The sequence below is a fragment of the Nerophis ophidion genome, linkage group LG28, assembly GCF_033978795.1.
Source record: "Nerophis ophidion isolate RoL-2023_Sa linkage group LG28, RoL_Noph_v1.0, whole genome shotgun sequence".
Classification (NCBI taxonomy): domain Eukaryota; kingdom Metazoa; phylum Chordata; class Actinopteri; order Syngnathiformes; family Syngnathidae; genus Nerophis; species Nerophis ophidion.
The window spans coordinates 28,300,389-28,315,388 of NC_084638.1; the positions used below are offsets into that span (position 1 = coordinate 28,300,389).

A 15,000-nucleotide genomic window follows, 5' to 3' on the forward strand; every position below is an offset into this window, starting at 1 on the left:
GGCTTGTTTACAAACTAGAGTGGGGTTTGTTTACAAAGCAGAGTGGGGCTTGTTTACAAACTAGAGTGGGGTTTGTTTACAAAGCAGAGTGGGGCTTGTTTACAAATTAGAGTGGGGTTTGTTTACAAAGCAGAGTGGGGCTTGTTTACAAACTAGAGTGGGGTTTGTTTACAAAGCAGAGTGGGGCTTGTTTACAAACTAGAGTGGGGTTTGTTTACAAAGCAGAGTGGGGCTTGTTTACAAACTAGAGTGGGGTTTGTTTACAAAGCAGAGTGGGGCTTGTTTACAAACTAGAGTGGGGTTTGTTTACAAAGCAGAGTGGGGCTTGTTTACAAACTAGAGTGGGGTTTGTTTACAAAGCAGAGTGGGGCTTGTTTACAAACTAGAGTGGGGTTTGTATACAAAGCAGAGTGGGGCTTGTTTACAAACTAGAGTGGGGTTTGTTTACAAAGCAGAGTGGGGCTTGTTTACAAACTAGAGTGGGGTTTGTTTACAAAGCAGAGTGGGGCTTGTTTACAAACTAGAGTGGGGTTTGTTTACAAAGCAGAGTGGGGCTTGTTTACAAACTAGAGTGGGGTTTGTATACAAAGCAGAGTGGGGCTTGTTTACAAACTAGAGTGGGGTTTGTTTACAAAGCAGAGTGGGGCTTGTTTACAAACTAGAGTGGGGTTTGTTTACAAAGCAGAGTGGGGCTTGTTTACAAACTAGAGTGGGGTTTGTTTACAAAGCAGAGTGGGGCTTGTTTACAAACTAGAGTGGGGTTTGTTTACAAAGCAGAGTGGGGCTTGTTTACAAACTAGAGTGGGGTTTGTTTACAAAGCAGAGTGGGGCTTGTTTACAAACTAGAGTGGGGTTTGTATACAAAGCAGAGTGGGGCTTGTTTACAAACTAGAGTGGGGTTTGTTTACAAAAGAGAGGAGCGTTGTTTGTTTACAAAGCAGAGTGGGGCTTGTTTACAAACTAGAGTGGGGTTTCTTTACAAAGCAGAGTGGGGCTTGTTTACAAACTAGAGTGGGGTTTGTTTACAAAGCAGAGTGGGGCTTGTTTACAAACTAGAGTGGGGTTTGTATACAAAGCAGAGTGGGGCTTGTTTACAAACTAGAGTGGGGTTTGTTTACAAAGCAGAGTGGGGCTTGTTTACAAACTAGAGTGGGGTTTGTTTACAAAGCAGAGTGGGGCTTGTTTACAAACTAGAGTGGGGTTTGTTTACAAAGCAGAGTGGGGCTTGTTTACAAACTAGAGTGGGGTTTGTTTACAAAGCAGAGTGGGGCTTGTTTACAAACTAGAGTGGGGTTTGTTTACAAAGCAGAGTGGGGCTTGTTTACAAACTAGAGTGGGGTTTGTATACAAAGCAGAGTGGGGCTTGTTTACAAACTAGAGTGGGGTTTGTTTACAAAGCAGAGTGGGGCTTGTTTACAAACTAGAGTGGGATTTGTTTACAAACAGAGTGGGGCTTGTTTACAAACTAGAGTGGGGTTTGTTTACAAAGCAGAGTGGGGCTTGTTTACAAACTAGAGTGGGGTTTGTTTACAAAGCATAGTGGGGCTTGTTTACAAACTAGAGTGGGATTTGTTTACAAAGCAGAGTGCAGGATTGTTTACAAAAGAGAGGAGCGTTGTTTGTTTACAAAGCAGAGTGGGGCTTGTTTACAAACTAGAGTGGGGTTTGTTTATAAAGCACAGTGGGTCTTGTTTACAAACTAGAGTGGGGTTTGTTTACAAAGCAGAGTGGGGCTTGTTTACAAACTAGAGTGGGGTTTGTTTACAAAGCAGAGTGGGGCTTGTTTACAAACTAGAGTGGGGTTTGTTTACAAAGCAGAGTGGGGCTTGTTTACAAACTAGAGTGGGGTTTGTATACAAAGCAGAGTGGGGCTTGTTTACAAACTAGAGTGGGGTTTGTTTGCAAAGCAGAGTGGGGCTTGTTTACAAACTAGAGTGAGGTTTGTTTACAAAGCAGAGTGGGGCTTGTTTACAAACTAGAGTGGGGTTTGTTTACAAAGCAGAGTGGGGCTTGTTTACAAACTAGAGTGGGGTTTGTTTACAAAGCAGAGTGGGGCTTCTTTACAAACTAGAGTGGGGTTTGTATACAAAGCAGAGTGGGGCTTGTTTACAAACTAGAGTGGGGTTTGTTTACAAAGCAGAGTGGGGCTTGTTTACAAACTAGAGTGGGGTTTGTTTACAAAGCAGAGTGGGGCTTGTTTACAAACTAGAGTGGGGTTTGTTTACAAAGCAGAGTGGGGCTTGTTTACAAACTAGAGTGGGATTTGTTTACAAAGCAGAGTGCAGGGTTGTTTACAAAAGAGAGGAGCGTTGTTAGTTTACAAAGCAGAGTGGGGGTTTGTTACAAAGTAGACTGGGGTTTGTTTACAAAGGAGAGTAGGGGTTGTTTACAAAGGAGAGTGGGGTTTGTTTACAAAGGAGAGTAGGGGTTGTTTACAAAGGAGAGCGTTGTTTGTTTACAAAGCAGAGTGGGGGTTTGTTACAAAGGAGAGTGGGGGTTGTTTACAAAGCAGAGTGCAGGTTTGTTTACAAAGGAGAGTAGGGGTTGTTTACAAAAAAGAGCGTTGTTTGTTTACAAAGCAGAGTGGGGGTTTGTTTCCAAACTAGAGTACAGGGTTGTTTACAAAAGAGAGCGCTGTTTGTCTACAAAGCAGAGTGGGGGTTTGTTTACAAAGGAGAGTGGGGTTTGTTTACAAAGGAGAGTAGGGGTTGTTTACAAAGGAGAGTATGGGTTGTTTACAAAGGAGAGCGCTGTTTGTCTACAAAGCAGAGTGGGGGTTTGTTTACAAAGGAAAGCAGGGTTTGTTTACAAAGTACAGTGGGGTTTGTTTACAAAGGAGAGTAGGGGGTTGTTTACCAAGGAGAGTGGTGTTGTTTACAAAGCAGAGTGGGGTTGTCTACAAAGGAGAGTATGGGTTGCTTACAAAGTAGAGTGGGGGGTTGTTTACAAAGGAGAACGTTGTTTGTTTATAAAGCAGAGTGGGGGTTTGTTACAACGGAGAGCGTGGTTGTTTACAAAGGAGAGTGGGGGGTGTTTACAAATGAGAGCGTGGTTGTTTACAAAGGAGAGTTGATGGGAGTGTACATCCTTCCTTCTGCAGACGAGGCTGCTGCTTGCAAACTTCATTTATATTTTCAGTATTATGTACAGTATATGTATTATATGTATTATTACTTTGAACTGTTATATATTTCAATGTTTATCCCGTCTTTGAGTACCCTGAAAAGCGCTATACCAAATAACATGTATTATTATTATTATTATTATTATTATTACCATTCATACTGCTGTTGCTAGGCAACAGACCAAACACCCCGATGCCCTCGTTCTCATTTCGGGTGACTTTAATCATGCTTCTTTGGACTCAATTGTGCCCACTTTCCTCCAGTATGTGCACTGTGCAACACGGGACAAGAACACTCTGGACCTACTGTATGCTAATTGAAAAGATGCATACATTGCCACCGTATGATCACAATCTGGGGGTGTGTAACACCTCACTATGTTCCTGCTGTGAGGAGGCAGCCCGTCTCAACAAAATCAGTGCGGAGGCGGAACCAGGAAGCATGTCTCGCCCTGCAGGACTGTGTTGAGACCACAGACTGGGACATGCTCTGTAAGCCTCACGGGACAGACATTGACAGCATCACAGACCACATCAAGTTCTGTGAGGACTCCATCATCCCTACAAAAACTGTCCACTGTTACCCAAATAAGCCCTGGACCACCAGCCAGTAAAAGGTGCGGCTAAAAAAAAAGCTAGCCTTCAGATCCGGTGATCGGGACCAGTTGAGGAGGATTCAGTGACAGCTAGTGTCTGACACCTGGACATGTGAGACGACAGCTGGAGAGAGTCAACCCAGCCAAGTCAGCAGGCCCTGACCGAGTCCAACCCTGGGTTCTGAAGACTAGTGCTGCTCAGCTGAGTCAGATCCTGCACTTCATCTTCAACCTGAGTCTGAAGCTAGAACAGATACCAGTGCTCTGGAAAACCTCCTGCATAGTGCCGGTGCCCAAGAAGCCCATCCCATTGGGCTTGAATGACTTCAGACCAGTTGCCCTGACGTCTCATGTCATGAAGGTCCTTGAAAGACTTGTACTGGATCAGCTGAGACCCCTGGATCCTCTACAGTTTGTACATCAGCCCCATGTAGGAGTGGATGATGCTGTTATCTACCTGCTGCATGGTGCGCACTCTCACCTGGGCACTGGGAGGATCATGTTCTTTGATTTCTCCGGTGCCTTTAACACCATTCAGCCAATTCTGATGAGTGACAAGTTGCTCAGGATGGCTGTCAGTTCATCCATTGTCTCCTGGATCACTGATTACTGGTCTGGCAGGCCCCAGTTTGTGCGACTGGGGAGCTCCCTGTCAGATACTGTGGTCAGTGGTGTAGGTGCTCCACAGGGGACTGTCCTGTCTCCTTTGCTGTTCACCCTGGACACCTCAGACCTCCACTATAGTCCCAGGTCCTGCAACCTGCAGAAATACTCTGATGACTCTGCTGTGGTCGGGTCTATCAAAGAGGGACAGGAATTGGGGTACAGGACACTGATCGCTGACTTTGTGGAGTGGTCTCAGGCGAACCTTCTACTCCTTAATGTGGACAAGACCAAGGAGATGGTCATTGCTTGTTCATGCAAAGCTGCATACAAGGACATGAGCAGACTCTTTTTCCTGAGGAAGCTTAGGTCCTTTAATGTGTGTTGGAGACCTTTTATCAGTCCGATGAGGCCAGTGCCCTGTACTTTGCAGTGCTTTGTTGGGGATGCAGCACCATCAACGGGGACTTCAACCGGATTGACAAACTGATCCTTAAAGTCGGCCAAACTATTGGCACGCAGTGAGGGACAGGAGGACAAAGTGTTTGTGTCAGTGAGGGACAGGAGGACAAAGTGTTTGTGTCAGTGAGGGACAGGAGAACACTGGACAAAGTGTTTGTGTCAGTGAGGGACAGGAGGACAAAGTGTTTGTGTCAGTGAGGGACAGGAGAACACTGGACAAAGTGTTTGTGTCAGTGAGGGACAGGAGGACAAAGTGTTTGTGTCAGTGAGGGACAGGAGAACACTGGACAAAGTGTTTGTGTCAGTGAGGGACAGGAGGACAAAGTGTTTGTGTCAGTGAGGGACAGGAGAACACTGGACAAACTGTTTGTGTCATTGAAGGACAGGAGAACACTGGACAAACTGTTTGTGTCAGTGAGGGACAGGAGGACAAAGTGTTTGTGTCATTGAGGGACAGGAGGACAAAGTGTTTGTGTCATTGAGGGACAGGAGGACAAAGTGTTTGTGTCATTGAGGGACAGGAGGACAAAGTGTTTGTGTCATTGAGGGACAGGAGGACAAAGTGTTTGTGTCATTGAGGGACAGGAGGACAAAGTGTTTGTGTCATTGAGGGACAGGAGGACAAAGTGTTTGTGTCATTGAGGGAGAGGAGGACAAAGTGTTTGTGTCATTGAGGGACAGGAGGACAAAGTGTTTGTGTCATTGAAGGACAGGAGAACACCGGACAAACTGTTTGTGTCATTGAGGGAGAGGAGGACAAAGTGTTTGTGTCATTGAGGGACAGGAGGACAAAGTGTTTGTGTCATTGAGGGAGAGGAGGACAAAGTGTTTGTGTCATTGAGGGACAGGAGGACAAAGTGTTTGTGTCATTGAAGGACAGGAGAACACTGGACAAACTGTTTGTGTCAGTGAGGGACAGGAGGACAAAGTGTTTGTGTCATTGAGGGACAGGAGGACAAAGTGTTTGTGTCATTGAGGGACAGGAGGACAAAGTGTTTGTGTCAGTGAGGGACAGGAGGACAAAGTGTTTGTGTCTTTGAGGGACAGGAGGACAACGTGTTTGTGTCAGTGAGGGACAGGAGGACAAAGTGTTTGTGTCTTTGAGGGACAGGAGAACACTGGACAAAGTGTTTGTGTCAGTGAGGGACAGGAGGACAAAGTGTTTGTGTCAGTGAGGGACAGGAGAACACTGGACAAACTGTTTGTGTCATTGAAGGACAGGAGAACACCGGACAAACTGTTTGTGTCAGTGAGGGACAGGAGGACAAAGTGTTTGTGTCATTGAGGGACAGGAGGACAAAGTGTTTGTGACATTGAGGGACAGGAGGACAAAGTGTTTGTGTCATTTAGGGACAGGAGGACAAAGTGTTTGTGTCATTGAGGGAGAGGAGGACAAAGTGTTTGTGTCATTGAGGGACAGGAGGACAAAGTGTTTGTGTCATTGAAGGACAGGAGGACACCGGACAAACTGTTTGTGTCAGTGAGGGACAGGAGGACAAAGTGTTTGTGTCATTGAGGGACAGGAGGACAAAGTGTTTGTGTCATTGAGGGACAGGAGGACAAAGTGTTTGTGACATTGAGGGACAGGAGGACAAAGTGTTTGTGTCATTTAGGGACAGGAGGACAAAGTGTTTGTGTCATTGAGGGACAGGAGGACAAAGTGTTTGTGTCAGTGAGGGACAGGAGAACACTGGACAAACTGTTTGTGTCATTGAAGGACAGGAGAACACCGGACAAACTGTTTGTGTCAGTGAGGGACAGGAGGACAAAGTGTTTGTGTCATTGAGGGACAGGAGGACAAAGTGTTTGTGACATTGAGGGACAGGAGGACAAAGTGTTTGTGTCATTTAGGGACAGGAGGACAAAGTGTTTGTGTCATTGAGGGAGAGGAGGACAAAGTGTTTGTGTCATTGAGGGACAGGAGGACAAAGTGTTTGTGTCATTGAAGGACAGGAGGACACCGGACAAACTGTTTGTGTCAGTGAGGGACAGGAGGACAAAGTGTTTGTGTCATTGAGGGACAGGAGAACACTGGACAAACTGTTTGTGTCATTGAAGGACAGGAGAACACCGGACAAACTGTTTGTGTCAGTGAGGGACAGGAGGACAAAGTGTTTGTGTCATTGAGGGACAGGAGGACAAAGTGTTTGTGACATTGAGGGACAGGAGGACAAAGTGTTTGTGTCATTTAGGGACAGGAGGACAAAGTGTTTGTGTCATTGAGGGAGAGGAGGACAAAGTGTTTGTGTCATTGAGGGACAGGAGGACAAAGTGTTTGTGTCATTGAAGGACAGGAGGACACCGGACAAACTGTTTGTGTCAGTGAGGGACAGGAGGACAAAGTGTTTGTGTCATTGAGGGACAGGAGGACAAAGTGTTTGTGTCATTGAGGGACAGGAGGACAAAGTGTTTGTGTCATTGAGGGAGAGGAGGACAAAGTGTTTGTGTCATTGAGGGACAGGAGGACAAAGTGTTTGTGTCATTGAGGGACAGGAGGACACTGGACAAACTGTTTGTGTCATTGAAGGACAGGAGGACACCGGACAAACTGTTTGTGTCAGTGAGGGACAGGAGGACAAAGTGTTTGTGTCATTGAGGGACAGGAGGACAAAGTGTTTGTGTCATTGAGGGACAGGAGGACAAAGTGTTTGTGTCATTGAGGGACAGGAGGACAAAGTGTTTGTGTCATTGAGGGAGAGGAGGACAAAGTGTTTGTGTCATTGAGGGACAGGAGGACAAAGTGTTTGTGTCAGTGAAGGACAGGAGAACACCTGACAAACTGTTTGTGTCAGTGAGGGACAGGAGGACAAAGTGTTTGTGTCATTGAGGGACAGGAGGACAAAGTGTTTGTGTCATTGAGGGACAGGAGGACAAAGTGTTTGTGTCATTGAGGGACAGGAGGACAAAGTGTTTGTGTCATTGAGGGACAGGAGGACAAAGTGTTTGTGACATTGAGGGACAGGAGGACAAAGTGTTTGTGTCATTTAGGGACAGGAGGACAAAGTGTTTGTGTCATTGAGGGAGAGGAGGACAAAGTGTTTGTGTCATTGAGGGACAGGAGGACAAAGTGTTTGTGTCATTGAAGGACAGGAGGACACCGGACAAACTGTTTGTGTCAGTGAGGGACAGGAGGACAAAGTGTTTGTGTCATTGAGGGACAGGAGGACAAAGTGTTTGTGTCATTGAGGGACAGGAGGACAAAGTGTTTGTGTCATTGAGGGAGAGGAGGACAAAGTGTTTGTGTCATTGAGGGACAGGAGGACAAAGTGTTTGTGTCATTGAGGGACAGGAGGACACTGGACAAACTGTTTGTGTCATTGAAGGACAGGAGGACACCGGACAAACTGTTTGTGTCAGTGAGGGACAGGAGGACAAAGTGTTTGTGTCATTGAGGGACAGGAGGACAAAGTGTTTGTGTCATTGAGGGACAGGAGGACAAAGTGTTTGTGTCATTGAGGGACAGGAGGACAAAGTGTTTGTGTCATTGAGGGAGAGGAGGACAAAGTGTTTGTGTCATTGAGGGACAGGAGGACAAAGTGTTTGTGTCAGTGAAGGACAGGAGAACACCGGACAAACTGTTTGTGTCATTGAGGGACAGGAGGACAAAGTGTTTGTGTCATTGAGGGACAGGAGGACAAAGTGTTTGTGTCATTGAGGGACAGGAGGACAAAGTGTTTGTGTCAGTGAGGGACAGGAGGACAAAGTGTTTGTGTCATTGAGGGAGAGGAGGACAAAGTGTTTGTGTCATTGAGGGACAAGAGGACAAAGTGTTTGTGTCATTGAGGGACAGGAGGACAAAGTGTTTGTGTCATTGAGGGACAAGAGAACACTGGACAAACTGCTGGCCATCATGGACAATCCTGCCCACCCACTGCCTCAGACAATTAAATCATGCCATGACCTGGGTCACGGACCATGACATTACCTCCCCCGGGTAAAAAACAGAATAACTCCAAAGTCACGGAGGGGCGAAGGGAGGTCTTGGCAGTGGTCCGCCAGGCCAAGTGTCCCCGAAGCCACCGGGGACGAGTCAGGTGGTGGCGGCGATTTGAATTGGCGAGGCGGGCCACCACAGCGCCGCCCACATTTGTGGCTGTTGAGGAGGTGGACACGAGTGGCTTAGATTGGTCACATCTAGTCTTGGAATTAGATTGGTCAGATCTAGTCTTGGAATTAGATTGGTCACATCTAGTCTTAGACTTAGATTGGTCACATCTAGTCTTAGACTTAGATTGGTCACATCTAGTCTTAGACTTAGATTGGTCACATCTAGTCTTAGACTTAGATTGGTCAAATCTAGTCTTAGACTTAGATTGGTCACATCTAGTCTTAGACTTAGATTAGTCGCATCTAGTCTTAGACTTAGATTGGTCACATCTAGTCTTAGACTTAGATTAGTCGCATCTAGTCTTAGACTTAGATTGGTCGCATCTAGTCTTAGACTTAGATTGGTCACATCTAGTCTTAGACTTAGATTGGTCGCATCTAGTCTTAGACTTAGATCGGTCACATCTAGTCTTTGACTTAGATTGGTCACATCTAGTCTTGGACTTAGATTGGTCGCATCTAGTCTTAGACTTAGATTGTTCACATCTAGTCTTAGACTTAGATTGGTCACATCTTGTCTTAGACTTAGATTAGTCGCATCTAGTCCTAGACTTAGATTGTTCACATCTAGTCTTAGACTTAGATTGGTCACATCTAGTCTTAGACTTAGATTAGTCGCATCTAGTCTTAGACTTAGATTGGCCGCATCTAGTCTTAGACTTTGATTGTTCACATCTAGTCTTAGACTTAGATTGGTCGCATCTGGTCTTAGACTTAGATTGGTCACATCTAGTCTTAGATTTAAATTTGTCACATCTAGTTTTAGACTTAGATTGGTCACATCTAGTCTTAGATTTAGATGGGTCACATCTAGTCTTAGACTTAGATTGGTCAGATCTAGTCTTAGAATTAGATTGGTCACATCTAGTCTTAGACTTAGATTAGTCGCATCTAGTCTTAGACTTAGATTGGTCACATCTAGTCTTAGACTTAGATTAGTCGCATCTAGTCTTAGACTTAGATTGGTCGCATCTAGTCTTAGACTTTGATTGTTCACATCTAGTCTTAGACTTTGATTGTTCACATCTAGTCTTAGACTTAGATTGGTCACATCTAGTCTTAGACTTAGATTGGTCACATCTAGTCTTAGACTTAGATTGGTCATATCTAGTCTTGGACTTAGATTGGTCATATCTAGTCTTAGACTTAGATAGGTTAAATCTAGTCTTAGATTTTGATTGGTCACATCTAGTCTTAGACTTAGATTGGTCACATCTAGTCTTAGATTTTGATTGGTCACATCTAGTCTTAGACTTAGATTGGTCACATCTAGTCTTAGACTTAGATTGGTCACATCTAGTCTTAGATTTAGATTGGTCACATCTAGTCTTAGATTTAGATTGGTGACATCTTAAATTGGTCACATACATTTTACAAGCAGGATCATGGCAGGTTTGACTTTCCAAGTTGAGCCTGCCTAAAGTCAAGTCAAGTTCCAGCTGTTTGACACGTTGTGGTTCCTCCTGTGAAGAAAGCGTGCAGGTAGACACTTTGATCCAGGCATGACTTTGTGTGACTCCAACAGCGGGTTCCACCTTCTTGAACCCAGACGGGGACTCTGGCACAGAGGCCGACAGCGAGCCTCAGCTGGCCTTCTACACCGACCCCAGCCGCAGTCGGCGCCGAAGTCGAGGTATGAGAAACGGTAACGTCAACAGCGCTTGGGGTTCCGGGGGTAAGGACCAGTTTTCTCTCGCACTTTGATGGTGTCTTGGCCACGCATGACAGTAACCTGATCATGTCCTGTACTGTACATACTGTACATTACACTATGTTTGATCTCCTTGCATCAAACATGAAGAAATAATATTGGATATTATTTCTACAGACGTGTTGCTGCATGCAGTATTTGTCAGCATGCCTTCTTTTGCAGCTCTGACGTGCGCTAATGAGGCGCACACACTCCTGAGAGTAATATCTGCTGTCACAACAACACTTCCCACCTACTGTACTCTAATCATGTCATATTTTACAATCTTATGTTACATAAAGTCATCTACTTCATTGGGATGTAACATAATGTAATGTAATGTAACATAATGTAATGTAGTATAATGTAATGTAATGTAACGTAAAACAATGTACTGGAATGATGTGATGTGATATTTTCTGATGTTATGTCACCTAATTTCATGTAACATAACACAATGTAATGTAACGACACAATGTAACGTAACATAATATAAGGTATTGTAATGTAACGTATTGTAATGTAACGTTGTATTGTAACATAACATGATGTAACATAACATAATGTACTGTAACAATGTAATGTAGTGTAATGTAATGTGACGTAAAATAACGTAATGTTATGTAACATAACACAATGTAACATAACTTAACACAATGTAACATAGCGTAATATAATGTATTGAAATGTAACATAGTGTAACATAACTTAATGTAATGTAACATAACATAATGTAATGTAACGCAACATAATGTACTGTAATGTACAATAATGTAACATAATGGACTGTAATTTAACATATTGTAACATAACGCCATGTAATGTAGTGTAACGTGACAGTATAATTTCACATAACATAATGTAACAACATAGTACTGGAATGCTATGTAACATAATGTAATGTAACATAACATATGTAACACGATATGATGTCACATAACATAATGTAATGTACTTAATTGTACTGTAACACAAATGTAACGTATCGTAATGTAATGTAGTGCAATGTAATGTAACGGAACTTAACGTAACATAACATAGTACTGTAATGCAATGTACTTCAATTTCATATCACGTAACAGAATTTAATGTACTAAATTGTAATGTAACATAATTTAATGCAATCTACTAAATTGTAATGTAACGTAATGTATGGTAACGTAACGTAATGTAACATAGCATACTCTAATGTACTGTAATGTAATGTAACACAAAGTAATTGCAACATGATGTAATGTAATCTCCTAATTGTATTGTAACGTAACATAATGTTATGTAATGTAACATTATTTACTTTAATGTAATGTATACAGCAGTGTAATGTAACTTCATGTAGTGCAATGTCATATAATGTAACTTCATGTGACACACTGGGAGGGCGGGGGAGAGAGAGAGAGAGAGAGAGAGAGAGAGAGAGAGAGAGAGAGAGAGAGAGTGGGAGGAGGGTTTTTGTGTTTCCGGGTGAAACTGGACTTGGCCGTGGGACTGGTGAGATGTTCCTGTTGGAGTCTTTGGATGCACTTTATCTTCTGCTCCTGCCTCATCAGTGACACACCTCCTCAACTTCATGTCACACAAGTCACTCCATCTTGGGCTCCAACATATCACAATATGACATCAGTGACACCCCCACCCGGTGGAAGAAAACACACACACCCCCATCATGACACCCGCTGGTGCTGATACGTCATGGAGCTGCAGACTTTTCTGGCAACTCTTCCCGGAGTCTGTGAACATTGCTCCAAAGTGTGCTGATGTATTCCAAATACTGGAGTCTGTGAACATTGCTCCAAAGTGTGCTGATGTATTCCAAATACTGCAGTCTGTGAACATTGCTCCAAAGTGTGCTGATGTATTCCAAATACTGGAGTCTGTGAACATTGCTCCAAAGTGTGCTGATTTATTTCGCATACAAAACTTGACTTGACAAATACGATAAAACTAGGCGGCAGCTAAGGGAGCACTTCCTTTTTATCCCATCTATATCACAGCAGGAACACCTGCCAGGTGAACACCTGGTTTTAAGACTTCCGCTTCTGACGTAAGACAACCATGTGACTGGCGTCCCGTGTGGAACATAGGATGGACAAATATACTACTGTGCTGAGACTATAGTGACTATAAACAGTTCTCTTCTACAGCTGGGGGCCTAAAGTGCGGCATGGCCTCGGACTGGTTTGTCATTGGCCCTTGGCACATTACAAAAATTGTCATTGGCCCTACATATATACCGTTGGCATCCTTCCGGCTCGGGAGATGATGGGGTAGATCCAAAAAGGAGGAGTGGGGGTTCTGTTTGAGATCCCTCTTGCAGACATCTTTGTAGCGTAGACATGGGCATCCAGGTGGTCTCGAACCCTCTGCCAGCTCTCCATCCAAGAGGTCCTTCGGGATGCGGCCCGGGTCCATTATGTGCACGTGCCCGAGCCAGCGCAAACGTCTCTCCTTGAGGGTGGCCACCATGCTCATCATGTCAGTGCGTTCGAGCACATCTGTATCAGGGACTCTGTCCTCCTGGCTGATGTGCAGAATGAGACACAGGCACCTAAGGTGGAAACTGTTGAGTTTCCTTCCATGCCTCACTGCCGTAGAGGAGACTGCTGAGAACGCAGGCTTGCTAGACGCGCAGCTTGGTTTGGTTGTCTGTGTGAGACTGGATTTGTCCCGAACTCTCTGCTGTAGCTTGGTAAAGACTGCTGATCCTGCTGTTTATCTCTGCCTCCGGGGTGAGAGAGCTAGAGATTTTGGACCCAAGGTAGGTGAAGGTTTCCAGAGCCTCCAGTGCCTGCCCGTCGATGCTGATTGTTGGGGGATGGTCTGATCCCTGCGCCATGACATTCGTCTTCTTCAGGCTGATGGTCAGTCCGATCTCCTTGCAGGCGTCTGCTAGCCGGCCGACGAGCAGCTGAAGACCGTCCTCTGTGTGTGATGCCAGGGCTGCATCATCTGCAAACAGAAGCTCACGGATGAGCACCTCTAGCACCTTGGTCTTGGCACTAAGGCGGGCGAGGCTGAAGAGCTTGCCGTCGCCCCTGGTGTGGATGTAGACGCCTATACCACAGTCCCTGAAGGCTTACTGGAGTAGCATGGTGAAGAAGATGCCCAAGAGTGTCGGCGCCAAGACTCATCCTTGCTTCACGCCGCTGCTGACAGGAAAGGCCTCAGAGGTGGCGCCGTTGAAACACACTGTGCTGTGCATGTCGTCGTGGAAGGAGGTGATGACAGCCAGCAGGTGTGGAGGCCAGCCGATCTTCTGCAGAAGCTTGAAGAGTCAGCTCCTGCTGACAAGGTCAAATGCCTTCGTCAGGTCAATGAAAGCAGCGTTGAGAGGCATGCGCTGCTCTTGACATTTTTCTTGGAGTTGGCGCAAACAGAATACCAAGTTTACTTTTGACCGGCAAGATCAGAACCCGCACTGGGTTTCGGGGTAGACGCGGGAGGCGAGGGTTTTCAGGCGGGGGAGGGCGACGCGAGGGAAGGCCTTTCCCACAACGCCAAGGAGGGGAATCCCATGGTAGCTGTTGCAGTCACTTCTGTCGCCCTTGTTTTTGTACGATGTTGGCGTCACGCATGTCCCGGGGGATGTGACCTGTGGCAGAGAAGCTCTTGAAGGGGCTTTAGTATCACAGCTTTCCCACTCTTCAGGACCTCAGCTGGAATGTCGTCACACCCCGGTGGCTTTGCTAAGCTCCTCCTCTGTGGGTGGGGCGTCAAGCTCCTCCATGACTAGCAGGTTGAGGATGGCGTCGAGGGCGGCGTCAGTGACGACGTTCTGTGTGGCGTACAGCTCAAAGTAGTGCTCGACCCAGCGCTCTAGCTGCTTGCCTTAATCAGTGATCACTTCGCCTGTCTTGGACTTGAGGGGGACAGACTTGCTGTCGCCTTCTTGATGCCCTCGTACATTCACCGGTATCTGCGGCTGTCTGGATACTGCTGCAGAAATTCAGCCGGCAGGTGTTAGCGCAGCGATGAGCTGTTTTTTGGGCAGTTCTGAGTGCACCTAGCGTGCTGGGGCTTGGGGCGGTCTTGTAGGCCAGCACGGCTTTCCTCTTTGGCTGCATCTACTCCCAGTGAGACTCAAACCAGCCTGCGTTCTTGCGCTCTTTCTTCCCGTAGGTAGAGTTGGCTGTGCTGTAAACAGCGTCCCCAAGGTTTGTCCATTTGGAGTCGATAGCGTCGTCTTCAGGCGTCTCCCTCAAGGTTTCCCTGAGGTGGCACCGAAACTGGCGCGTCTTGATGATGTGTTTGACACTGCAGGTGTTGATGCGTGGCCTACCTTTCTTCTTGGCGGAGCAATGCGCAAACCATTGACTCGCACAACAAAAAAGATTCTGAGCACTCAAAGACAAGCAACCGCTAACGACTCTAACTCCACGGACAAAGGATTAACTGCCCACTCAACGGAAAGTGCCTAAAAA

The 15,000-nt window shown here is 45.7% G+C and overlaps 1 protein-coding gene across 9 annotated transcripts in view; it reads left to right on the forward strand.

The window, feature by feature from the left end:
* Positions 1–15,000, forward strand: part of LOC133545261 (astrotactin-1-like) — a 167,167-nt gene that overhangs the window by 62,067 nt on the left and 90,100 nt on the right. For 6 of the 9 annotated variants that reach the window (XR_009804783.1, XM_061890668.1, XM_061890663.1 and 3 more), the window contains exon 6: positions 10,418–10,567. Coding sequence is in view for 8 of the 9 variants with exons in the window: in XM_061890668.1 (XP_061746652.1) it covers positions 10,418–10,567 (150 nt within the window). In the remaining variant the exon portion in view is untranslated. The remainder of the gene's footprint in view (positions 1–10,417; positions 10,568–15,000) is intronic. The other 3 variants (XM_061890667.1, XM_061890665.1, XM_061890666.1) reach the window with 1 other exon arrangement.